The sequence below is a fragment of the Mus caroli genome, chromosome X (genome assembly GCF_900094665.2).
Source record: "Mus caroli chromosome X, CAROLI_EIJ_v1.1, whole genome shotgun sequence".
Lineage (NCBI taxonomy): Eukaryota > Metazoa > Chordata > Mammalia > Rodentia > Muridae > Mus > Mus caroli.
In genome coordinates, this window is record NC_034589.1 from 11590515 (window position 1) to 11618243 (window position 27729).

The 27729-nt window shown below is 33.7% G+C and overlaps 1 protein-coding gene across 9 annotated transcripts in view; it reads left to right on the plus strand.

Annotated features, from left to right (window-relative positions):
- The window catches only part of Kdm6a (lysine demethylase 6A), a 103971-nt gene that overhangs the window by 31579 nt on the left and 44663 nt on the right, over positions 1–27729 (plus strand). For all 9 annotated transcript variants that reach the window (XM_021153679.2, XM_021153681.2, XM_029473489.1 and 6 more), the window contains exons 3-7: positions 757–865; positions 8560–8609; positions 17140–17198; positions 22707–22827; positions 25358–25412. In XM_021153679.2, coding sequence (XP_021009338.1) covers positions 757–865; positions 8560–8609; positions 17140–17198; positions 22707–22827; positions 25358–25412 — 394 coding nt within the window. The remainder of the gene's footprint in view (positions 1–756; positions 866–8559; positions 8610–17139; positions 17199–22706; positions 22828–25357; positions 25413–27729) is intronic.

Below are 27729 nucleotides of genomic sequence, written 5' to 3' on the forward strand. Positions count from 1 at the left end.
ATAGAATTAATGTGAGGGCTGGTGAGATGGCTCAATGGGTAAGAGCACCTGACTGCTCTTCCGAAGGTCCGAGGTTCAAATCCCAGCAACCATATGGTGGCTCACAACCATCCGTAACGAGATCTGGCGCCCCCTTCTGGAGTGTCTGAAGACAGCTGCAGTGTACTTACATAAAATAAAAATAAATCTTTAAAAAAAAAAGATAGAATTAATGTGTTTGACTGAAGTTCATAACAAGGGAAAGACAAAAGTATTTTGAATCTGCTATAGATTTTGGCTAAAGTGAACCATTGAATATAAATGGTAGTTGTTCTTATTACAGAGATTGTATGAATTCTCATATAATTTAATTAAGTCCTTCATGCTTGTAGGAAAGATGGATAATATTTGATTTGGAAATAGGTTTGATTATATCAGCAGAGATTACAGTAATAGTTTAGACTTGTAATTTATGGAGAGAATGGTCATATGTTAAAGTGCTCCTTCTTTATTTGATTTGTCAATATTGTTACAATTTTGTAATGGGAAAGACATGCCGTAATTAGTGGAATCACTGATAAATACTTAAAGAATCTATTTCTCATGAAGAATGATATACTGAGATATAAGAATAAAATATTGATTTTCTGGAAAGAGAGAGAGAGAGAAAGAGAAAGAGTATGTATGTATGTGTGTGAATAATCTTAAGGAGGAAATGTATTTTTACGATTGTTACCCATGTCTTAAACATTTGTGCTCTTTTTTTTTTTTTCCTAGGCTGTTCGCTGCTACGAATCTCTAATCTTAAAAGCTGAAGGGAAAGTGGAGTCTGATTTCTTTTGTCAATTAGGTCACTTCAACCTCTTATTGGAAGATTATCCAAAAGGTAATCTGTTTTCTTGTTGAGTCATGTACATATTCCTATATCATATTTACACACACACATACACACAGATTTTTGTGGGCCAGTACAAAACCACAATACATACATATGTATTATGTATATTATATAATATAATTATTGTTACTGGAAAGGCAAATAATACAGGAGAGAAACAAATGAGCCTGAACCTTAAATAAAACTAGTTTATTTTTTTAAATGTTTTTCATCAAGAAAACTAAGTTATATCTCTGAATGTAGGAGTTAGGTACTCCGCTCCCATTTGCTGAAAACAAATACATCCAGGGCATAGAGAGAGAGATTTAGTGTTACCCTAAGTTTAAATGTTATCAATTGTAAGAACAGTTTTCCTTTACTGTGGAGTTTTCTTTTTGTACTGGGGAAGGGCAGGCAGCTTTTTAAATTTGTATACGAGTGAATGGTCTAATTTGGCACCTTAGATCCTTTAAAAAGGCAAATTTCAGAGGACTAATGGATTGTTAGTATTTCACATTGCTATCGTATCCTGCCAGTTTTGGGTTTGGCCACACTTACGTTTTCCTAATGGAAGTGTAGTTTTAGTCTGATATGTTCATACTTTGTGAAATTCCCAGTTTAGCTCTGATATTTATATTTGCAGATTTATATAAACATTTCCAAGTTCCTGTCTTCTAGTATGTAAAAGTTACAAAAGTAGTAGATGATCACTTAGAGATTTTCGGATTGTTATGTAATGCTAGCTAGTACTGAGCAAAATAGCTTCAGTTCATCAGGATAACAGGCATTAATAACAACCCTTAACCCTTAATGTATTTATTTACTTGTTTGTGTGTGTCTGTGGGGGGGGGGCATGCATGTGGTATGGAATGGAGAGAACAACATTTAGTATCAGTGTTTTTCTTCCACCTAGAGGTTATCAGGGATTGAACTCAGGTTCTCAGAACAGGTGCTTTATACCTACTGAATTCTTTCTGGCCCAACTTACTGTTTTAACATCAGTTGAAGCTGGCAACTTATTTAAAGCCGACTATCATACTAAAAGCATACAGAATTCTATGGAATCTGTTTTGTTTTTATTCTACACCCTCTTGTACTGAGAGGGGATGTTAGTTTGACAACACATGAAGAGGGGCCTAGACTTGGAATGCCCTCAGGACTGTCTGTCATTTAGTGACCTTAGTTATCACTAAACCGTGTATCTTTTAACTTTTATTTTTATTTCTTATTTTGAATGTACTAATTAATTAGTTAATTTATTTGTGTGTTTGCACATATGTGCATGCATATGTTATGACATGGGTGTGAAAATCAAAGGACAACTTGTATAGTTTTTTTTTTTTCCATCTCCCATGTGGGTCCTGGAGCAAATCTTAGGCCATTAAACCTGTCAGCAAGTATATTTCCTTACCTCCTGAGCTATTTTGCCAGCCCCTAACTTCTTAAACTTCATTGTTTGTGAATTTAGCTACATTTTAAATTTATAAAATGTCCAGTTAGGGGTTGGAGAGATAGATGGCTCAACATTTAAGAACATTTATTGCTTTTCAGAGGATGGAAACTTGAGTCCCAGTACCAACATTAGATGGCTCACAACCAGCTGTAACTAGCTTCAGTTCCAGGAGAATCTACTATCTTTTAGCTTCTGAGGGCACCTGCTTTCCTGTGCACATAAATGCATGCACGCACACGTGCATGTGTGGTTGCTCATGCTCACCACTTGGGAGGCAGAGGCAGGAGAATTGCTGTAAGAGTGAGGCTAGTGTAGTATCTTCCAGACCAGACTGGGCTACAGAGTTGAGATTTTTGTCTTACAATACAAATAAGTAAACAACAAACAAAAAGTTGGTTTGTAGCCGGGCATGGTGGTACACGCCTTTAATCCCAGCACTCGGGAGGCAGAGGCAGGCNNATTTCTGAGTTCGAGGCCAGCCTGGTCTACAGAGTGAGTTCCAGGACAGCCAGGGCTATACAGAGAAACCCTGTCTCGAAAAACCAAAAAAACAAAACAAAACAAAACAAAACAAAAAAAAGTTGGTCTGTGAAGATAACAAAGAATCAAGGGGCATTTGGAAATTTCCTTTTATGTTTTGGAATGTGGGATGTAGGCAAATAGTAGTTACAGTATCCTGACAATTTATCTGGTGGAAGTAATAATAAGTAAGATGGGAGAAGAGGATATCTAAAGATTTAATTTACTGAAAAAAGTTTACTGTAAATACCCACTTACCATTTTATAGATTAGATTAATTGGCTGTCTAGTAGACAGAATAATTTTTAACAGGAAGAAGAGAATGGGTATATCATATTTCAAACTAATTGCTTCTATATGAATTCTCCTTGAGAGTTTGAGGGGCACTTTCTCCCTATAAATAATTTTCTCTTTAAATACAAGCTAGGGCTGGAGAGATGGCTCAGTGGTTAAGAGTGACTGTTATTACTGTTATTATGTGAGTTCTGTACCCAGTACTCAAATGGTAGCTAATAGCAGTCTGTTTCAGGGCATCTAGTGCCTTTTTTGACCTTTGTGGAGTTCTGTTAATAACCGGAAACTAGTTATTCCCCCTCCCTGTCCATTCTTATAATTATTGTTTTTTTATATCTCTAAAAGAAGAGCCAGTGTTAGGTATGATACTTCCCTCTGTAGCATACCCACCCACACTCAAAGCACTACCACCAATTATAAAGACATTTCTTTCCTCAGGTTTACTCTTTTCTTTGTAACTGGCACAAGATAAGAAAACTGTTTACCTCAGTTAAATACTTATTTTTAGGAAACATTATAAAACATATAAGTTAAAATGAACCATACAGCAAACATGTAAATCTGTGAGTACAGTGCTCCAAGTACCCATTTGTAGGGGACTTACTGCCTTTGAGAATGATTCTCAATTATATACTGGGATTTATTGTTTTCTTTTTAAAACATTCTTTGAACTCAGGATAGCCATGAGTTTAATTTCTTTAAGAAATAACAACAACAGACAACAACAACATATCCACCATTATACTTGCCATGGTAAACTGTAGAACCTGTTTTATGAACATGTTTGGTTGTGATTTTACTGTATTTGCTTTGGTCAGTAAATGATATGCTATGGTTATTTTACTGTTGATTAAAAGTACACACATACACATTCTGCCTTTTATTTGGTTATTTTATTGTAGGCATAATGTTTTGTTTTGTATGCTATGTCAACGGTACCCATAGATTATTCAAATGTTGATTTCTTTGCCCTCCTATCTTGTTTCAATCCAGCCACCGCAATGTAATGGGTAGACCAAGAAATTCCTGTCTCAAGTTTATATAAACAGTTCTTACCATTTATTCACTGCCTTGACAATAATTGCTAATCACCCAACGGCCGGGCAGAATAGGGAGTAGGGTAGGACATCTGCCAACAAAGGAAAGAGAAAGAGAGAGGAAGAAAAGGCAAATCAGTGGCATGATGGAGCCATGAAGAATGGGTCTGAAGAACCAGATCAATAATAATATGCAATATCATGGGATGGGGCTGGGAGGTAGCCAGATTAGCATAGGAGGTAATAGTAAATCATTTAACTGCTCAGCTATTGAGCTTCAAGTTTTGGGTAAATCTGTTTCTTCTGTGTGGATATTGGGGAATAGCATAAGCTAAAGACATATAGCCACCTTATTAATTCATCCTTTATATTTATATTAAGGATAATTCATTTATGCATGACACCTCACATTGGTCGCTAATATGTCGTAGTAATTATTTAACCTTAGTTGCAAGTTTCTACCCTGCCTTTGATCATTCAGTTCCCAGATAAAAGACAAAAAAAAAAAAATCATTTATATTTATAATAAGCCTTTAAAGCACTAGAGCTGGGCAGATATCTACTTTCTAAGATATTCCGCCTACTTCTCTGTAAATAACCCCTAGATATTATTTGACATATTTCATCTGGGTTGCTCTTAACTCAAGCTGGCCATCACTCATGGCCATGTTTTCATGATTCACCTACTCCACAGTGACTTTTCCTTTCACCTTCTCTCTTTCCCCCTCTTGGTCCTCCTCAGACCCCAAGCCCAGGAAATGAAATTCTGTCTACCTCTCTTCTGCCCAGTTATAGGCTATAGGCATCTTTTTTCAACCAACAGTTTTAAATTATAGAGCAAGGTATGTATAGCGTCACTTGATGCACGTGAGGATTCTCTTATCCCTGAGGCAACCAGACCTTGAGGGCCACTATTTAGCATTACAGTAGTTAGCAACAGACCAAACCTCAACATTTTACTTTTAGGAATTTATCCTCAAAGAGTAGTAGATAGGAGATTGTAGCAAAGCTGAGACCCATTGATGTACATTAGGTTGCTATGGAAGGGAGTGTAGCCTTCATTTAGTAAGGAATTTAATTTAGAATCACGACCTATGGAAACTGGAGAATGAAACTAGTATTGCATTGAGGGAAAAATGAAGCCATTATTATATAGCTTTGGCCAATTATTAAAAAGGTTGAAATTATTTAAAAGGTTGCCTTGGAAGGCAATTTTTAAAAAGTACAATATAGTTGGATTGTAATAATCATTCCTAATGTTAGTATGAAAAAGTTAAAATCTTAAAATTAACTGATTCACATTTCATGTTGAGGTGGAAGTTTTTCCAAGTGTATAACTCCCTAAAAAATTTTAACCAGTGATAGATTTGTCTCTTTTTTACTACTTCCTTCAAGTAATTGCCTTCTTTCTCTCCTTACTCCTTCCACTCTCTAACCCCTTATCGATAATATTGTGGCAAAGTAGGTTTGGCATGTTTTAATTCTTAGACAAAAATGGTTAGGATGGGTTGTATACCAAGATTTTGTACTTTGTAGAAGTCTTCTGTCAGTTTGCCTGAGCTGCTATCTTTGATTAAATGACAGTACTCCATTGTGAGTATCTTATACTATAAGCATAGTATATAAATACAGTGTAAGAACAAAAGATCTATTTTCTAATAATTGCTAGTAAGTTTGGCTAGAAAAAAATAAATCAGTGTTTTTGATGCACTTGTTACAGTCATTCTGATACAGATTTGAAACAAAGGATATTGAAATTAAGGTGTTTTTTTTAAATATTCTCTATTTTTAGAAATACCTAGTGACAGTAAACTAAGAACTTTTTTTAATAGATAAAGATTGAGGACTGCTTGTAGGACCCGGGTGGTAGGTACTTGTAGCATTTATAGGGTCTCACTGATTTATCTGGTTTAAGAAACACAAAATTTATTAGTATCTTAAAATAAGATGCCAATGGAGGTAAATAAAATAGAATACCTAATAGAGTATAGTTACTAAGAAAGTATGTAATTGAATAGAAAGAGAGATGTAAAAAATGTTTCATTTTAACTACCTGCAATTTAGAGTATCAACTCTGACTTTGAATTTGATGTTTCATATTTATTTAGTAATTCATAACATTGTTGTATAGATGCCATGTTTCTACTAAACATCAATAACAGCATTGTTCTTATAACTGAGTGTCATTTAATTTGGATGGTATTAGGATTTTTTCAAGAATTCCTAATTTTGAAAGTGAATTTTTAAACACTGAAAACTTAGCACAGTTTAATTTCCGTATTTAAATTTTTAAATTTTAAATTTAATGTTGGTTAGTGAAATATTTATTGGAAAAGAAAGACTAATATCAAATGAAAAAATTGTTAAGCTATGTGATAATGTGTTTTTACTTACTTCCCCCTAAATGTTCTAAGAATTAGACCCAAGCTTTCTTCATTCTAGATAAGTATATACCATTGAGCTACACCCCTTTACTTCAGTACTATTTTTAAAAATAAAGTTTTTTTAAAAAACAAAACAAACAACTTTCTCTATATCACATTCTAGTTTGGAAGCATTGCACAGAAAACTCCAGAAGCAAGTATTTTCCATATTGGATGCAAATATTTAGCCGCATAGACATAAAAGAATATCTAAAGAATATATCTACTGTTTATTGAATATTAGAAATGACACTTAATTGTTACACAGGTTAAGAAGTGGAACAGTACTGGTGCATCCCAGGTTTCCCCCACTTTTTTTTTCCATGCGTGTACTCTATGTCCCAAAATTTCAGTGTTTTCTTAGTTTTCTTTTTTATTTTCTTAGAACCACTATTAATTTTTTTCTCATAATATATTGTCTAGTTTGGAAAAATTGAGCAAAATGCCAAGTCTCATGACTGGCAGGTAAAGGAGTTTAGTGGTTTCATAGGTCTGTCTTTCTGACATGAAGCTTAGGTTGCACTAGAGGGCAAAAGGAAGCATAATTAAGCAGTCCTGGTTAAGGTATGGTCTTGTACTTCTTTGTCTCAGCTCTGGTTCTACAAGGTGGTTCGATAAATTGTTAATACATTGTAATTCCCTGAGGAAACCAATCTGCTATCTACAACATGATTAGTTTAGCAAGGATGTAGTCTCATCTTCATGGATAATTGCTTTTATTGGGAGGGGGAATATCTTTCCTGGAAAGTTTTAGTGTTTTAAATCTAAGACAACTGGAGGTTTTCGAAAATAACTTGTTTGCCTTTAGCTTTGACAGGAATGAGATAATGTTAGGTTTAGTAGATTGAAGCAGAATATGAGACAAAGTAAAGGACAAAATGAAGACAGATATTTTAGTCTTTTCATCTTATTGATTGCTTGTGAAGTGAAGAGTTGGTGCTTTAGCAAAGGCAGGTTTTTCAAGTGCCCATTGCAGAATTATTGGTTAAATTTATCCTTTGCTACTGGTGTTTCTTTTTGGACTAGTGTTACTCATATGTTAGTCCTTTAGTAAATGACTTCTGGTTTGTTTGTTGTTCATTTTTGAGAGGTCTCTTAAACTTCATCATATCCTTCTATTGCATTATTCTGTAATAGTTTTCCAAATTTTATTTTTCTATTTTCTAGAGCATCCTATCTGTTTTTATAGAATTCTCTTCCTCACTCATCAAAGCAACATTTCCTATCTTTAAAGAGTCTTTCCCCTTCCTTGGATGATCTTTATCTCATTTTTATCATTTATTTTTCATTTCTTTTAAATCCCCTCCTCCCCCCATTTCTTGTTACTTGGATACTTTCTTTAGATAGCTGGTAATTCTTAATTCTCCACGTTTTAAGAATTGTAAAGTACAAGTAGAACCTCTGAGCATGTACAAATAGCTTGATTAGTCTGACCTGCATGGCCTGCTTTTGTTGGAGAATTTATGCATCTGTTTTTGATCACATTGCCTAAGAAACACCAAGAATTGTTCCTACCTTGGTGGTAATCTCATAAAATGATTTGGATAAGAGTCTCTCTTCTTCTAAAAATCCAGGGTGACTCTAGGTTTAGAACAAAGCTTTTCTGGGCTTCAGAACAGAATGTGAATGATGACAGTTACTGTGCTTTAGTTATTTCTTATCTTTGTGCCTTGAGGAGGTTGGGTTGGGCATGGAGAGGGTAGGTTTGGGAGATGGGTTACATATCACAAATTTTTTAGACATATTCCTGGATGTGTGCTTATAGAGTTAATGGGTGATCCAAAGTAAGAAAGATAGACAAAATGAAGGCAAATATATCAAGCTTTTATCCTGCTTTAGTTATCATATAGATTCAAGTGAGAAATCAGTGCTTATCAGCAAAGGCAAGTGCTTATAAATACCTACTATAGTAATGCTTCTTAAGACTTTCCTAAGGTGTAACATAATTGTGACTTATAATTATTCTCCTTCTTTTAGCATTATCTGCATACCAGAGGTACTACAGTTTACAGTCTGACTACTGGAAGGTTGGTGCACATTTTCATGCTTATTTCTTATTTGTTTTTGTTGGCACATTTATTGTTGGTTATAAAAAATAAAGATTAGAGCTCACTTTTTTTTTAATGTTACTTCTACAAGAAAGAGATTTGAAGACGGAAATCAATATCATTTTGTTATTTTCTATTTAACTACTTTGTATTTTATTAAAAAGAATTAGATTGTTGACATTTTATTGACCAGAGATGATCTGATCGCATGTGAAATAATTGAAAAATCAAACACAGCCAAACTAATAGCTTTCACCTAGCAAGTGCTTGGGTTAATGGTTTGTGTGGTGCTGGGGATTGAACATAGGAACTTATACTTGGTAGACAAGCACCTCACAACTGGGTTACATTTCACCCCTTTGTTTATGTATTTGTTTTCCTTCTAAGAATTTTGAAGTCACTATATATTCCTGATATTTATCATTAGTGTAGCTCTGGCTATCATGGAACTTATTCTGTAGACCAGGCTGGCCTTGAATTCAGAGGTCTTTGCTGCTCTTGCTTCCCCAGTGCTGAGTGAGATTAAAGATGTACACCACCGCCACCTGGCTTGTATTGTCACTTTTACTGATTGATTCCTTTCCTATGCAAAAGCTTTTTAGTTTTATGTAAACCTATTTGCCTTTTCTGGACTTTATTTTCCTGTGCATTATTTCTGAAGTCATTGCCTATACTAATGACATTGATTCTCCTGAGTTTTATTTTTCTTAGTAGCTTCATAGTTTCAGGTCTCAAATTTATGTTTGTTTAATTTTGAGTTAAGTTTTGTACAAGGTTGGAGATAATAGTCCAATTTTAATCTCTTGCATAGTTTACCAGAATCAATGTATTAATGATGTTGCCCTTTCTTCGTTAATATTCTTGGTTCTTTGTAAGTAGTCAGTTGCTTCTTAATTGCATGGCTTTATTCTTAGGATCTCTTACTTTTTGTCTGTGTACATTGCAAATCCTTATCTTCTGAGCATAATTTGAAGTCAGCTAGACCTCACCTTTGTTATTAACTTTCCATATTATTTGGAAGGGGTGGTCTTTTATACTTCCATGAGTTTACATTTTCTGTTTCTATCTCATTGTTATTTTGAAGACATGTCTGCAATACGTAAATCACCTTGGGTAATTTGGACATTTGACATTATTATTGCAGTCCACAAAGATGAAACATCTTTCCATCTTTTGGTGTCATCAGATTCTTTCATCAATGTTTTGTAATTTTCATTGGGAATGTCTTTTATTTGTATAGTTAAATTTCTTCCCAGATATATTTTTTGTAGCTTATCATGAATATAAGATTCTTTTCATTATATCCCCCATACCCCTAATTGGTGTGTAGGGGTGTGGTGTGTGGCATGTATCATGTAGCACACAAATGTCTGCACATCCATGCAGGGGCCAGAGTAAGATGTCAGATGCCTTCCTTATTGCTCCCCAACACTCTTGTGATGGAATCTCTCATTGAACTTGGAGCTTATCATTTCAGCTAGCCTAGCTAGTAAATAAGCTCCTAGGAGCTACTTGTTTCTGCACACTAGTGCTGCAGTTACAAGCAGTTTTGGATATAACTAGCTTTTTACATGGATACTGGGAATTTGAACTCAAGTCTTCATAATTGCACAGCAAATACTCTTACCCACTGAGCCATCTCCCTGACCCCTCACTCTTCCTTAACAGTTTTTGTCATCACTGTGTTAAAATGGCCCTACTTTTTATATGTTGGCATTTTTGCATTACACTGTGTTGTTTTGAACATGTTAGTAATAGCCTTAGAGTACTAAAATGCATTAGTGTTTCATTAAAGAAAAGAAATTAAAGCACTTCCTCTTGAAGTAATTTTACTAAAAGCTAGCCCAGATACAAATTCTCTACTTCTTTCTCCCTCTGTCTTCCAGTGTCTCTTGTTTATATATTATATGAGTCTGAATCTGTTTGCCTTAACATGCTCTCTTGTATGAGATGGGGAGGGAGAGAGATACTGAGATCCGAACAAGGGGGTTTTGCTCTGTATTAAGTGAACAGCTTAGAAAGCATCACATGGAGAAGACATGAGGGATACTTTACAGAACTCTTTAACAGGCTTTTACAGGGAATGAAATATTACTAATTACAATGGTCCCAGATAACAAACAATATTCCTATGCTGCTTCTAACATTTTTGGTGGATATTTGTTTTATAAGGTTGCATATTAACCTATTTGCTGCTTTTTAACAAATGACTACCACAGCACACATACCTACACATGTCTCTTTGGGTCAGGAGCATAGAACAATATAAAGTTTAAAATTGCAGCTATGTGCATTAGCTTAGGTTGTTCAAAGGCATGTAGATCCACATCATTTATAAACAAGTGCAGTTTAACTTCTTCTCCTGCTAATCTTGTTTTGCTTCTTCACTTGACCTGGCTAAAACACTTCTAGTGTTAGGAAATGAGAGTAGGCATGCTTATTTCATTCTAGATTTTTGAGGAACTGCTTTTATTTTGTACGTATTCAGTGTAATACTTTATAATTTGTTTATGACAATAGTTTCTGTGCTCATTTAAATTGTTAACCAGTTTTTCGAGGAGTTTTTGTTAAAAATAAATTAGGTAACATTTTGTCAAAAAAAAATACTAAAATAATATCAACTAATGGTCTGTGGATATGGCTTCAATGGTAGGGTGCTTGCCCAACATGCACAGAGAGCTCTGGTCCTATTCCCAACACAACATAAATGGTACATTTTGGTGCAAGCCTATCACTCTAGAAGATTAGAATTTAAGGTCATCCTTGACCACATAGGAAGTCTGAGGCCAGCCTGGGCTTCATGAGGCCCTATTTAAAGCAAACAAACAATAACTCAAAAAACCGTAATCCTCAAAGGATGAAGAATATATGACCAATGAATATATGAAGTATACTTCTGAGAATGTAAACTAACTGAGGCATTATGCAGGTTCCTAAAGAAAACTGAAAGTAGATCTACCATATGATCAAGCTATACCATTTCTCTGTACTTACCCAAAAGACTTCAAGTCTACATATCACAGAGAATTCTTGGATATTTTTGTTTATTGCAGCACTGTTCTCAGTAGTTATGGAACAAACCTGGGTATCCATCAAGAGATAAATAGATATAGAAAACATAGTATCTATAACTGGAATTATTTTCAGTCATAAGAAATATGAAATTATACTGCTTATATGAAAATGGATACAACTGGAGATAATTGCATTAAGCATATTAAATCAGCCTTCGAAAGACAAATATCTCATATTTTCTTTCATTTGTGGGGCATATGTTATAATTTTGTCAATTTTTCATATTAGCATTTTTGGTTTGCCTGCATTGTCTATGTGAACTATTTTGGGGGAGAATTTATCCTCAGTAATAATTTTATTTGCTTTCCCACAACCATAGCATATAAAACATTTTAAATACACTTCTACAGACAATAGTGTATTTAAAAAACTTAATATTATAGGTGGGTTGTTAGCAACCTGTGCTAGAAACTGAACCTGGTTCTCTATAGGAGAATAGCAAATGGCTCCTAACTTATAAACCATCTTTCCAGCTTTGATGTAAGATTGCTCAATGAATTTATTTACCTTAGTAATACCTTTCTCTATGTGTTAAATATCAACGTATGATGAAGCTTTATCTTTTATTTAGTATAATATAGTTTTAAGGGCCAGCAGGAGGTTGCTACAGTTCATTCTGCTGACCATCACAGTACTCACACCAGCAAACATAAATTACTAAAAGGAAAAATGCAAATGAAAACACCAAAAAACTCCTAGGGAAGTGAAACTTAAAAATATATTCGTTGATGCTGGGTGGTGGTGGTACATGTCTTTAATTCCAGCACTTAGCCTGATGAGCTGCATTTGATCCCCCAAATCTATGTCATGGAAGGAGAGAACCAGCACTAGTAAGATGTCTTCTGACCCTCCACTCCTGTATTGATGTGTATCTATCCCCAACCCACAAATGTTCTCCATACAAATAAATATAATAAAATTTCTTAAAAATTAATTTTAGTGCGAATTCTACATGTAATTACAGCTTAGTTTGAAGTGGTTTTTTCTTCATGCTATATATGAATATTAAATTTGATGAAATTGTAGATTCAGTGGTATGCAAATTGTATAATATAAATTTATTTGTATGAAGACATTAATTTTTATTCTTTTATTGTATTTCTTATTTAGTTTTGTATAAACTTGAGTATTTCCATTCTTTTATGTTTACTATGTTTTTGAAAGTTTGTTAATGTTTCTTTTGGTATGGTTTAGCTTATTAGAAAATAAGCTAACAAACAGAACCATAGTAAATTGAAAGTATTCTGTACTCTGGTCTGTAAAACTTGCATTGTCTTAAAATTCTAATGAATTCAAGACTATCATGCCCATTTATGATGCCCGTTTTGTTTTCTATAGGTTAGTGCTTGTTATTAGGTAGCAATTCTTTTTCCTTTTTCAGCATGGTTCTGTTTGTTACCCCACTTTCTCACCCTGTGGGAAGCAGGGGAAAAGCAGAAATGTATGCTGCATTTGAGAATTACTTTGACGAGTATGTGAATAATTAGAAATAAAAGTTTATATATTATCAACTAAGGTAGGTGATGATGTTTTAAAGCCTTAATTGAAAAATATAGAAGGCTCTGTTGTACTTTATTGTTTTTTACATCAGGTAAAACAAACACCTACCTCTACCTCTGTACATGTATAACTTGCTTTTTTTGAGATGTTTCCTAGGAAGTCTATTTCTATCCATCTCAGATTGGAGGAAAGAGGGCAACTACAGACTAAAGAAAACAATTCCACCCAAGTCCACCATGGTTTAATTGGAAGACTTTCAGGAGCTTGAGTGTGAGGGGTTACTTCAGGAGCATGGGCAACACAGGGCAACTGCACTACCAGAAAGTAGTCTTTCCCTAGCAGTGGTTATTTTTTATGTATTTGTGGGGCTTCCTGAGCCTTGTGAACTTTCCACAGAAGAATGTCAATGGTCCCAGTCTTGAGAAGGTCTTATGCAGATGATCACATATCTGCTGGATATCAGGACCACAATGACTATGCTATGCTTGGAGGACAGGGTTCTAATAGTGGTATATTTGTTGCATTCCATAAACTTAACATTTTATATATCATTTTCATGCAAAGCCCCTGGAGTATATATTGGGGTTCACTCTGTGTAGTACATTCCATTGCCTTAGGAAAATGTGTAGCTAACTGGTCTCTGCCATTATGGTAGCATGTAGTGATGAATTTTCATTGCCTGAAAAATATTTTCATCCTCTAGTCTGTTGATTTATCTTTCCTTCCCTCCCTTAGAAACCAAAGTTATTATTGTCTGGATATATATATATATATATATATATATATATATATGTGTGTGTGTGTGTGTGTGTGTGTGTGTATGTATATATATACACACATACATACATACATACACACATTACCCATTCATCTCTTGATGGGCAGCTAGGCTGGTTCCATCTCTTGGCTACTATGAATAGTACAGGAATAAATATAGATGTACAAGTATATTCATGGCAGCAGTTCTCAACCTGTGGATTGTGACTCCTTTGGGGGTTGAACAACCCTTTCACAAGGGTTGCTTAAGACCATCAGAAAACACATACTGACAAAATGATTCAGAACTGTACCAAATTAGTTATAAAGTAGCAACAGATAATTTTACCTTTGGGCTTCACTATAACATGAAGTGTATTAAAGGGTTGCAGCATTAGGAACTGCTCTAAGATATGTTGACTTAGAGTCCTTTGGATATGTATTCAGGGATGGATTTAGTGAATGTCTAGCATCTGCTATATTGGAGGGAATGTAAGAAGTACATATATTTAATTGGTTTTCTTTCTCTTTTTTAAATTTGTTTTGTTTCTTTTTGAGACAAGGTTTTACTGTGTGTTAGTCCTTCTCTCTGGAAACTTGCTGTGTAGACCAGGCTAGCCTTGACATTGACAGTAATCCTCTTGCCTCTGCCTGGCTCACATTCCTCTCTGTGTCATTTTTATTTGTTAAAGTTCAATAAGTACACAAACAGAAAGATGTGAACTCTAGTGGCTGATCTAGTTGAACCCTGTATCTGCTGTGTAGTATTTATCCAACTCCTTGAGCATTTGCTTAGTTTCTCTAAGCCTCAGCTCTCTCCTTTTTTTTTTTTTTATAAATGAAACTGTCTGCCTCATGAGGTTGTCTTATAAAATATTACCATTCTGCACAAAACTTAAGTTCTTATTAAACAGTGCTATCAAGATACATTGTGCTAAGGTCAAATTAAGAGGTTAGAGATATTGCCTCTAATTTGATGTAGATCAATCAGCAAAACTTCACATGGAAGGTAGTAGTATTTAAATGAATTTTTATAGTATATATTTCAATTGCTTCATAGTGTTTTGAGAATGGGAAAATGTTTAAGAGGGAGGGAGGGAGGGAGGGAGGGAGAGAGAGAGAGAGAGAGAGAGAGAGAGAGAGAGAGAGAGAGAGAGAGAGAGAGAAATATAAAGAAATTGGGAGAATGTAAGATGTGTTCTAGAAGTAGAAATGTACTTCAGTAAACCTTCCCCGCCTACACGCACACACACACACACACACACACACACAGAGAGAGAGAGAGAGAGAGAGAGAGAGAGAGAGTTATTTGTTGTGATTCAGTCTGTATTTCCTTCTTCAGAGAAAGTAGTTGTTTTTCAAGTCTTGACTTTATAGGTAATATATTTCATGACTCAATTTCTCTTGTTTGGGAGTATTTATACCTTTCCCTCCTATGTCATATATTACATGTTTTATTTGAGAGTTGGAGAAATACATTTTAGTTCAGTCAGTTTTGCACAACCTCATCAGTATTGTTCAGATTCTTTCAGAGGATGGAATAGGAAATGAATGATTTTGATTAAAAAACAGTTCTAACTAAATTAAAGAAAATTAAATATCAATTTTCAAAATGGATGTTGAGACCTTCTTAACTCTTCAATTTTGTGAATCCCTTAGTTACATATAATGTTCTCATTTAGAAAATTGGGGTTAATGAGGATATAATGAAAGTAAATTACCACATTATTAGATTTTACAATGTGCTTAAATGTTTTTCAATGTTTTTAGAAGTTACATAGAATTCAAAAGAAAGTACAGCAAAATTCTAGCAAAAATTTTATTATTAAAAAATCATGTGCAAAACATCATAGTCAATGTTTGATAACTATTGTGGCCTATGTGCACTGGTTCCCTTATACCTAGAGCAAGATGACTTGGAGGAATGTTCTACACTGTTGCCAGAGATCCCCAACAAGATTGAGTACCAGTTCCAACAGCCACAATCAGCTCCATAAAGCATCCATTAATGACCTCCCTTCATTTCCTGACCTCTTCACTTTCTTATAAGTGTTTAGCTAGGTAAACTGACCACATAAGCTACTTACTAGCACTGAAACCTTCAGCTAAGTTTATACTACTTGGAAAATACAGCTCTTTAATTTTATGTTTAGTACCACTGAAGGAAAAGCTTAAAATTCAACAAAAATGCATAAGAAAAGTCTACAACGAATTTTACCATTAAAAAAAGAATTATCTGTCAAAACAACATCTACTGAATTATATTTAGGGGTTTAGCCATTAGTGAATATTCCTTCTGTAGTTTCAAAAACAAGGACTACACTTATTATTACTCATTTTATCTTCATCTTACCTACCTCTAAATAGAAACTAGCCTTTAGGTTTTTGTTGTTGTTTTGGTTTCTTTTAGTTTTATGGAGATATGAACTTGTTTTTATTCAAGATAAATTCTTGAATTAGAAGCATTACTCCTTCATCAGCTTCCCATGTACTAGATGACATGTACCACCACACTTGACCATATTGAATTTGTAAAAAGGACAAATGTAGCCGGGTGTGGTGGCGCACGCCTTTAATCCCAGCACTCGGGAGGCAGAGGCAGGAGGATTTCTGAGTTCGAGGCCAGCCTGGTCTACAGAGTGAGTTCCAGGACAGCCAGGGCTACACAGAGAAACCCTGTCTCGAAAAACCAAAAAAAAAAAAAAANAANAAAGGTTTGAGCGCGCGCACACACACACACACACACACACACATACACATATATATACATATAGATATGTATATATATTATATCTTGGGGAATGAGAGGTGGGAGGTACAGAAAGCATAGGTACACGTGCCAATAGGAAAAAATAAGATAGCATAATCACAGCATTTTCTTTCTTCAGAAAAAAAATACGTCTTTTAAGTTTGCTGATTGAATTCTGCTAGTTTTTTTCTCCCCAGAACATATTAAATAGAAACCAGAATATATCGCCAAGTTGATTGGATTCCATACCATCTGCTTACTCATAACTGTCATTTTGGTGTTTAAAAAATGTATTTTAAATATATTGTAAGACATGATAGGAATTTTAAGAATGTAAAACATTGTTGAGTACTTTATTTTACATCAGCAACATACTATACACTTCATATAAACACGTTCCTTAAAAGTCTCTCTTTCCTTCCTTTATAGAATGCTGCCTTTTTATATGGTCTTGGTTTGGTCTACTTCCATTACAATGCATTTCAGTGGTAAGTTAACATGGCATACATATAGTTAACTTTAATTGGTCCAATAAATAGCTTGTTTTAGTTTCTTTGACTTTTATTTACATTTTTTTGTTTGATTGTATGTGTGTGTTAATATAAAATGTTATTGTAAGTAAACCTTCAGTTTGCAATCATCTGTTGAGTTGATAAGATTCAGAAGTATTGACCCATCTTAAATTATTTAGAATTTTTTTAAAAATTGTTTATGATTTAAGATTTCTAATCAAAGAGAATTAAATAGGGACTATCTATCTATCTTAGAATTTCTCCATTAATTATTGATGACTGGCTCCTAGGTTATTTGAATTGAAGAATGAGTATGATTAAACTGTGTAGTCCTGGCTAGCCCAAAATTTATTAAGAAGATCATGCCAATATGATCAAGGTGATCTTCCTGTTTCTACCTTCACAGTGCTGACTTTATAGACATACATCACCATACCTTCCTTTACATCAATCCACCCTGAATTATATTTGTGTCTTAGTTGGTTTTTTATGCTGTAATAAGATAGGATGACCAAGTCAATTTATAGAAGAGTTTATTGGGGTCTTAATAGTTTCAGAGAGTGCGTCTATTATCATCATAGTGAAGAAAGGAGTAGCACGCAGGCAGGCACAGTAGTAGAGCAGTTGCTAAGAACTTACATCCTGATCAACAGGTGGGAGGCATACTTACAAGGCCTCACCCAACCCTCCCCAACAGTCCTATCAACACCATTCTTTCTTTAGTGGCCATTATATATTTGAAACCAAGGATTTTTAAGTCTATTAATTTTTAAGAAGGATGCTATTTGTGGAATTTTAAAATGTAAATGTAAATATTTAGAACTAGAGAAATAGTCTTAGAGGTGATTTATGTTTTTCTTTTTAATGTTTTAGGTGGAGAAACAAGGATGTGTTATATATTTAGCTTGATATTATGTAATTGTTGGTGTTAGAAGCAAGGTTAATCTCCAAGCATACTTTTTTTTTTTTCTGTTGTACTATGTTTTTAAATTAGTAGGTGCAACTAACTGTTCAACCGTGGCTTGCCTGGAACTCACCAAGTCTATCTGTCTGCCTGCCTCTGCTCCTCTGCCTCTGTGGAGATTAAAGGCATCCAGCCTTTCTTTCCTGTTTGTTTGTTACTTTTTTTTTTTTTTAATGACAAATTATCATGTAATGATACCATGTGTAATGCAGACTCTCTTTAAACTCACAGCAGTCTTCCTGCCTTAGCTTCCCAAGTGGTGACATCACAGGTGCAGACCATCACATAGCATAGGCAGCAGATTTTGTACTTGTAAGGGTTCTCTTTGGCACATTGATAAATCTTTATGATCGATTGGAAATAATGTAGGAAAGGGGGGAAGCAAGGAACTCTACAGTTTAAGAGTGGGTATTTGTTTCTCAGACTAGCCAGGTTTCACATAACTACTTATGACCTTCCTTCTATATTGAAGGTAAGAAAAAAATTAGTACTGAAGTTCAAAGTTATTTAATAAATTTGTGACCATGTTAAGTTTGTTTAATTTTGATTCTTCATTTATGTATGATTTCTACATTATTCATTTTACTTCAGAAATGAGACTGAGTGATAAAAGGATAATACAGGGTTTAACTTTAAATAAGTGCCCTTTGTTTTTGCTCTTGGTCACCACTATTTCTTACATCTCTCTCTGTCCCTCCCTCCCTCCCTCCTCTTTCTTTCTTTCTTTCTTTCTTTCTTTCTTTCTTTCTTTCTTTCTTTCTTTCTTTCTTTCTATGATTTTGTAGAAATCTGTTTAAAGGTCACCATTATTTTAAAGTATATTTAGTGATGTGTGTTTTTGGAATTACTGCTATTGAGGAGTTAGGTTCATATAACTTTTTAAAAGGTAGATTTATTTGTTTGTTTGTTTGTCTGTTTATTTATTTAATGTATGTGAGTGCACTGTCACTTCTCTTCAGACACACCAGAATAGGGCATCAGATCGCATTGCAAATGGTTTTGAGCCACCATGTGGTTGCTGGGAATTGAACTCAGGACCTCTGGAAGAGCAATCAGTGATCTTAACTACTGAGCCATCTCTCCAGCCATATAATTTTTTTTAAACTTATGATTAAATGTAGCAATTCTTAAACCAGAAATTCTATATAAATAATCTGGTGATTAAAAAAAGTTGTCTCTAGACTATCAAAAAAATTAGCAACAGTACTAGACACAGCAATATGTTCCTTTAAAAGTTTTTTCCCAGTGGAGCATTATTCTTTGCCTATTTGAAAAGCATTGCATTGTCAAAGTATTTTATACAGTTTTTAGTAGCCATTCATCATGCTTTAAAATTCTGTCAGGATAAAAATATTTATTAGCGATGTCTAGTCTATACTACAGAGACCATATTCTGCTTCAATGTATTTTTGAGAGAAAGGAATGTAGTAATAACCAAAATTTAAATGTAGTCTTTAGTGGTATTCCTATCCTCCCAGCCCCCCAGTTCTATTTTCCTGAGATGTGGAAACTGAAGTGTCACGTGAAGAAATACAAACTTGGTTAAATAAATGTATTGTATATTAGGTGAGGAGTTTTGATCAATGAAGAGATTAGACTGTAGAGTTCTTCCTTCTTGACAAATAACCCTATCTGTTACCTTTAAGTGATGGTATCGATTGACATCTGCTAATTTGTTGTTTTGCTGATGTTAATGATTTAGAGAGAAAAGAATGATGCAGACTCGAAGAAATTAAAATTTAGAAACTGGGGACAATACATCATAGATAGAAAGTAAAATGATCTTATCACTGTATTTAATACTAAGTAAGAAATAGTTGACACTGAATTTGCATGGTGAGTTTTGACTATAATAGTGGATTTAGAAGAAAGCTAAAACATGAAGATATTCTAGATCAGGAGAATATAGTTTAAAGAAGCAGTGAAGTCAAGAATACCAATATTTGCAGACAGAAAATTTTGAGGTAAGCCATTTCACATTTGAGGTAAGCTGAAGATGAACAGTAACAGCCAACTGAGAGTCTATATTTGTTAAATGTAACAAAGAGATATGATTATTAAGTTATTAGTGTCATACAAACTACCTGTTTGAGGAAGTTAAGTGTAATCCAAAATACAAAATCTTTTAAGGAATTTTTATCGGTAATCTAGTAATGAGTTTCTGAAAGTTGCTTCTATAACATTATAGCACCAAAGGTTGTGTGTGTGTATGTGTGTGTATTTGTGCGTGCTGTGCATGTGTGTGCACATGTGTGTTTGTCCTTGGCACTTTTAGACCTTAAAGGATGAATATACACCAAGCCGAATGTGTTTATAGTGTTTCTGAATCTAGGCTAATTGCCTACTCATAGAGATCATGTTTAAAATAAAGCTATGTTTCTACATATGTAATGTTGTGAATCAAGTGGAAGAGATGTCTGTACTGAAGGCTCGCATCACAAATACTACATTTAGGAGAAAAAACCTAGAATTTTAATTGAGACAAGAAATATTTTTGCAAGTGGTTGTTACTGATATCATGTAATCTTTTTTTTCCTCATAAACTATTTGTTTTACCTTTTTTCTTTCCTAACTTCTGCGATTCCAGTTTTGTTTCATATCTGTGCCTCAGACTTGCCTGGGTTTTTATTGGCACATATGAACATTGCTTAGCAGTTTTTCTGACTCATATTATAAGGACATTATGAAGCATTAGTCTTGATTTTTATATTTTTTTTAGACTGAGTCTCTTGTATCCCAGATTGGCCTTGAGCTCACTGGCTAGGTAGCAAGGGATGACTTTGAATTTCTATTTATCCCTACTTCCTCAGTGCTGAGATTAGTCAACCTTCTCAGGCACCTCTTGTTTGTTCAGTGCCCCTGGGGCTGGAACCTAAGGCTTCACCCATGCTGGGTAAGCACTCCTTCAACTCCCCTACATACATTTCTAGTTCTTGGTCATAATTTTTGCTAGCATACCTTAAAAGGTGTAAATCATAAATATTTATTGCAGCATACTATTGTAAAACAATAAACATTAATACAGCCATCACTTGACTGAAGATGTAAACCTTAGAACTACCTTAGAAGCTTCTGAACATTTTGCATACTGCTCTTTCCGCCGAATTCTCAGTCCTACTTTCTAACCTTGACGCCTCTACCCACATATATACAATCGTCCTCTCATTGAACTTGCATTGATTTTGAAACATTTTTGAATATGAATTTTATCCCTATTTTTTTTCTGTTAGCCCTTTCACCTTTCTCTCGTATTATACATTCCTCAGACCCACTTAAATATCATCCAACACATAAATGCCTATTTCTTAAGGAAGAAAGTCAGTACTGTCATAAGCAGGAATATAGGGCTGATGCTGAACCTATGTTCTTCCTGCCAAATAAACTACCTGGTAGAAGTCTTTAATATTATAAATAAGCACATATATAAGTAGTCATTTTTAGACTAGCCTAAGTATGATCCTTCAAAATAAAACTACTAAAACACATGAAGTATTTTATGGCATAATATTTTGCATAAAGATTAGCTTTTATTTTAGAAAATCTAAGATTCAAAATACTCACTGTTAATGTTTATAATACTAGTGTTAGCTCTTAAAAATCTTTGCAAATAATATATGATATTATATTTGATAGAGGTTTTTAAACAATGGGCTTTAAAAACTACCCAATATGATTTCAGTATACTATTTTTTGTTATTTTACTGTTTGCTGCTATTAAATTACAAATATTTGGAACATTTTTATTTGTAAACAGGGTCTCAGTAGCCCAGGCTGACCCCAATCTCCTTATCTTTCTTCCTTTCTACCTTCTGAGTACTGGATTTACAGCCGTGAATCACCATACTGGGTACTAAGGTTTCAACTCAGGGCTTCTTGCATGCTAAGTAAGCACTCTACTATCTGACTACATCCTCATGCCAGTGCCTTTATAACTTTAAACATTCAAAACATTTGGTCATTGTTTAATATGACTTTTAAGCATTGGGTACACTTCATATGATCAAGTTAGAAACAATAACAGCATAAGAGTCCATTCAGTAAAAGATTTTCTTCCCTAAGTTTGTTCTACTTGAATCAAACTTTTTTCTTCTTTTAAAAATAAATAAATATCCAATGAGAGTTTGAGGGAAAGAGATTGACAGACCAAGGAAAGTTAGCTAAAATAAACTTAGAAATAGATCCACGTGAATGTCTGGATTTCTGTAGAGTTTCCAAGTAAGAATGATCTTTTTCTATATAAATAATGTGATATCACTTTAGAAATGAAAACATGGAAAAACATACTACAAAGTTTTAAAAAGACTTATTTTATGGCATAGACTAGAACATTTGCATTTAATATATAAAATGCTTAAGTGTTCCTTTCAGTTTTTAAGTAACAATTATTTACATTATTATTTCTTTTGTATAAATCTGACATTTAAAAATAGCATTACATAAAACGAGTTTTACTGTACTCCCAAGCAGAAGTGTGTGCATGTGTTAAAAAGTTAAGCTATCTTATGTCTGTATTCTTTCAGGGCTATTAAAGCATTTCAGGAGGTGCTTTATGTTGATCCCAGCTTTTGTCGAGCCAAGGAAATTCATTTACGACTTGGGCTTATGTTCAAAGTGAACACAGACTATGAGTCTAGTTTAAAGGTAGGTTATTGGGTTTTTTCAAGATACAATGTCCTATTTCTGTGATTGTTGTTGCTAAATATTATAGTGCATTGAGAAATGTTGAAACTTAAATTGGCACTTTCAAAGAAAATTTATTTAGATGAAGAGACTATTCATTAATTATGAACTTGAAGAAAAATTGCATTTCAAATACAAAGTAGTTTTGAAAGCGAAAGCCATGTGGTAACCAATTACACCATTAAACTTTTATTTTAAGTTTTGCTGAAATCTGTCAGGAAAGGATATTGGAGCATCTGAGAAATTCTCTGAAAAAGTGATTGGCCACTGTAGAGCTACTTAATGTTGTACGTGTGACCTGGCCATCGAATGCTTTGTTTGTTTGTTTTGTTTTTATTTTTGTTCTTTTAAGTATATGACTATATATATTTATCCACTTCAACTAGCAGGGCATGTCTTGCATTTAAATAATAAAAACAGTATTTACAAGGCACTTGGACTTCTGGTTTGTGTATATAAATATTGTAAGTGAAAGATAGTTTGTTGTTTGTTAAATATCTTCCTTTTTGTGGCCATTCAATATTTCTCCCAATTTTTCATTTTACACTGAGTTGCTTCTACTGTCGTTGCCAATAGTACTAGAATTTTTGTTAAAACTGCACTTCTCTGCATGACAAAAATAAAGAATCTGAAAAGATTATAAGTTCTAGGGACACACTTATGGTTTTATGAAGTTAATGACTATAATGTTTGCTAAGTTTTGTTGCATACTATTATGATTCCTAAGATTGTGATAAGGGAAGAGAAGGGAGATAAAGAATGACTTCACATTGGGCTATAATTTGAAATGTGAACCTTTGTTTTTTCTTACAATGGGTGTTTCTTTCCATGAGTGTTTCTAATTGTTCTAGATTTTTAAAGTAGAAAATTATGCAAACACTGTTTCTTCTCGAACCATTCATGACTTTATAAGGAAACATTCTGATGAGAGTTAGCCACCTAAGAACATTAAGACAAATAGATTGTAAAAAATGTAGACCACAGTAGATGATGGTAAGTACAGTAGAGGAATAGATCCCAGCTTATCTTTCTTTCTTTTTTTTTTTCTTTTCCCCTACCACTGTGCCCATAATATGTATATGTCCTGAGGGCATTAGAGGCTTTCAAATAAATATTTGTCAAGTGGATTAAGCATTTAAGATTTTGTGTTTGTAGTTCTATTATAGTTTAGTCACTTAGAAGTTACTGAAAGCCTTAAAATTTAGGAAAGCTACAAATGGAGAGGCTAGCTTGATTTTTGTATATATCTAGCAGAGGTTTATAATTGCATATATAATAGTTATTGTATTCTTATCAAGTAGTAATTTTCAAATGTTCCTTTTCATATACTGTTAGATAACTGACAGTTTATTATTATTAGTTGAAGGTTCAAATTCACCAAGTTCAGTTTTGTTGCTTACATGTTGAAATACAATACTTAATACTTGGTGATAGTGTTTCTCTTAATGAAAGTTATTAGTACTCTTAGGGCTTACATCTAAAAGTTGCCATCATGAATATCAGTTATTTTTATATAATTTGCTTAGAAATAAGCTTACTAAAGTTGATTAAAATGGTTTGGATTATGACTGTTTATTACTTTCAATGCTAAAGTTTTGTGGCAGCCTGGAAAATTAGATAGTATATATTTATGGGACACTTTTTCAGAACTGTTGAAAGATTTGATTATTTTGTTTATTTATACCAATTCTATAATGCTAATTTACTTTAAATTTTTGTATGCTCAATTTTATTTGCAAAACTTAGGTGTGAGATGTTACCAAATGTTTTGCATTTTAAAACATTTGCGTTAAATGTTGATGTTAACATGAATTTTTTTTTATGATTGCTTGTACTAGGGCAGTATAATACTACTAAACTACTAAGCTTAATTTCTCCTGAGGAATTAAACAAATTGTATACATACATTCTAAAAGGACTGATGAGTTTTATTCTTCATGACCATTCTCATAATGAAACTTTTCCTTTCAAAAGTTTAAGAACCACTCTACGTTAAAGAGTAGCTGGACAGTACAGTTGGTTTTTGACTTAGCATTCTTCAAAAGGATTACACAGTGGATTGGGTGCTTGCCTGGAGAACAGGAGACCCTAGGTTTGATCACCAGAATTATTTCAAAAAATAAATTAATAAAAAATATGCATTATATTAAAATTGCTTTGTAACACTTCCCGATTACTTGAATACTTAAAATCTAAAGCCTTTTCATAACTAAAAAGATACACATGATAATTTGATAATATTGAGTCTTGAAATTTTCTATTCTCACCTGCTTCAAGTAAATAACCCAACGATATGATATAATATATATTATATATATCAATTGAGAGCATTAAATGTACAAAATAATTCTCATTCATTGGTTAGTAAACTCTATTTGTGGAACATAGCTTCAGTATTTTGTCAGATCTGACATACCTGAAAAATATTTTAAGGTCCTTTCATACAACTCTAAATTTTTAATGCATTGACTTTCTTTCCTCTTATTTTCAGCATTTTCAGTTAGCTTTGGTTGACTGTAATCCCTGCACTTTGTCCAATGCTGAAAGTAAGTACTAAATACCTTTTGATACGTGTGTTCAGATCAGTTTGTTACAAACAATAACAACACTTAAAATCCTATTAACAAATTCTGTGTAGTTTTTCTTCTACAGTTATTGAGGATAACTATGGGTTGATATGGCTACTTTACACATAGAATTTAGGAGATTAAATATTATGACTAGTCTGTCTGAAGCAGATATGTATTGAAGTAGGCTAAACAAGGTTGATTTTTTTTTTTAAATAGCTTACTAATTGTAAGAACATGGACTTTTGAGTTGCTTACAGGTCAGGGACAACACGCTGCTAACCAGACAAATTACCATTGGGGAGCGTACGCCCAGATCTCAGCTGCCGCCATTAAGGCATGGAAGGCACTCTCTAGGAAGGGAGAGGCAAGCAGACATTTAACAAAGATTATTCAGGGCACCCAGGAGTCATTCTCAGACTTTGTGGCTAGAATGACAGAAGCGGCAGGGAGAATTTGGGGGGACCCAGAGACAGCTATGCCTTTAATTGAACAGTTGGTCTATGAACAGGCTACGCAGGAATGCAGGGCAGCTATTACACCCAGAAAGAGCAAGGGGTTGCAGGACTGGTTAAAGGTTTGCCATGAACTTGGAGGGCCGCTCACTAATGCCGGTTTGGCAGCCACCATTCTACAAGGGCAGAAGGGATTGCAAATAGCATTTGTCAGTCATTTAGTAGATATGCAAAGGTTTATGTGGGAGCTCACTGATTGTGCTCTGGTGTTAAAATTATTGAAAATACTTAGACTTTATTATAATAGTTTCATATGCCAAATACAAAGTTTGAGGTGACATTTTCCAGTTAATTAAAGAAGAATGCTGTTGTGAAGTATGTTCTGATTCAGTGGTTTTATTTTCTTTTTCTATATAGATTTCTTTTCCTGTCCATTTAATATACTCTAAAGTAACCAATTTGATAATTGAAGAGTGCTTTTTAGAATTTATCAATTTTTTAAAAAAAATAGTTCTTGAAAAATCAAATAAGAGAAACTGACTAACATGAAAATTTCAAGGTGTTCAGTAGATATTGTGTGTCAGGAAGTAACCATTTTGCTATAAATTGTTTGGGTATTCTTTTCCATTAGTTTGTTCTATTTCCTATTCTTCCTTCCTCTTCCCTCTTCTTTCCTTCTTACGGGAAAAGTTGAAAGAGAACAGTTGAAAAATATTGTTGTATTAACCTGAATACAAAAGTTGAAGCATAAAATGTTGGGCTAAAGGGTACAGATTCAGTACCCAGCTACTCTGTCATTCTGACTTAGACAGCAGTATAGAAAAATGTTATTGACAAGTAGTTTTGTTGTATTGAAATGCCTAAGGAAAATTTTAGATTGATTAGTGAAAAGTTGCAGAACTTTCAATATGACATGGATTAACAGCATGGGGAAACTGCAATTGTAGCTCTGTGGTAGAGCGTTGTGCTCCCCCCAAAGAAGTCTAAGGTAAAGTGAGCTTTGACAACCATTTCTGTAGGAAAAATGTTTCTAGCAGTATTTAATAATTTTATAATTTGAAAAACAAGATCATGGTGATTGAGACATTTTGTTATGTAATATAATAGTCTCCTGGTATTAATTTTGCTAATTCTGAAGAAACTTAGTCTCATGTCCTTTTGTGGCAATATTAGTTTATCTCAAATGTAATTTGGTGGTGGAATTTTTTTATTTGTTTTGCTCATTTTAAAGAGGACCTTAAAGAACTTAACTGTATGTTTTTTTTTTAATATATATATATATATATATATATAAAATATAAAGGGCAACATTGGACTTAGTAATTCTTGGAATAATGAGATCCTTTTCATTAGTCCATAAGATTGCCTAGAAGAAACTTATAGAGTAGCAATAGAGCATCAAGTAGTTAATATTTTGTTTTGATTTTCCAATTACAATCACACAATAGTATAGAAAAATGTTATTGGCAAGAAGTTTTAGTATTTTAGAAGGCTCCATGTCTTCTTGCTATAATAGTCTGTCTCTCACATAACAAGGAAATAATACAACTGGAATACTCTGTAAGAACTGCACTGTATTAGGCAGAGAGGAGTAGGTAAAGGCCCTTAAATATCTTCTCTATAACTTAAAACTTTAATTATTGTTTTTGGGTTTTTTATATTCTAAAGATATTTTAATTTTCACTTATGTGATGTTTAACATAGCGTAATATTTTTGAATTAGTATGTTATTTTAGAATTCATTATATGCTTCCTTACCTTGTGTGATGTTGTTACTCTGGTGTTCAGCTAGAGAGAATAAGCATGAAGAATCACCCATAGAAAGGAATAAAATGGTAGCC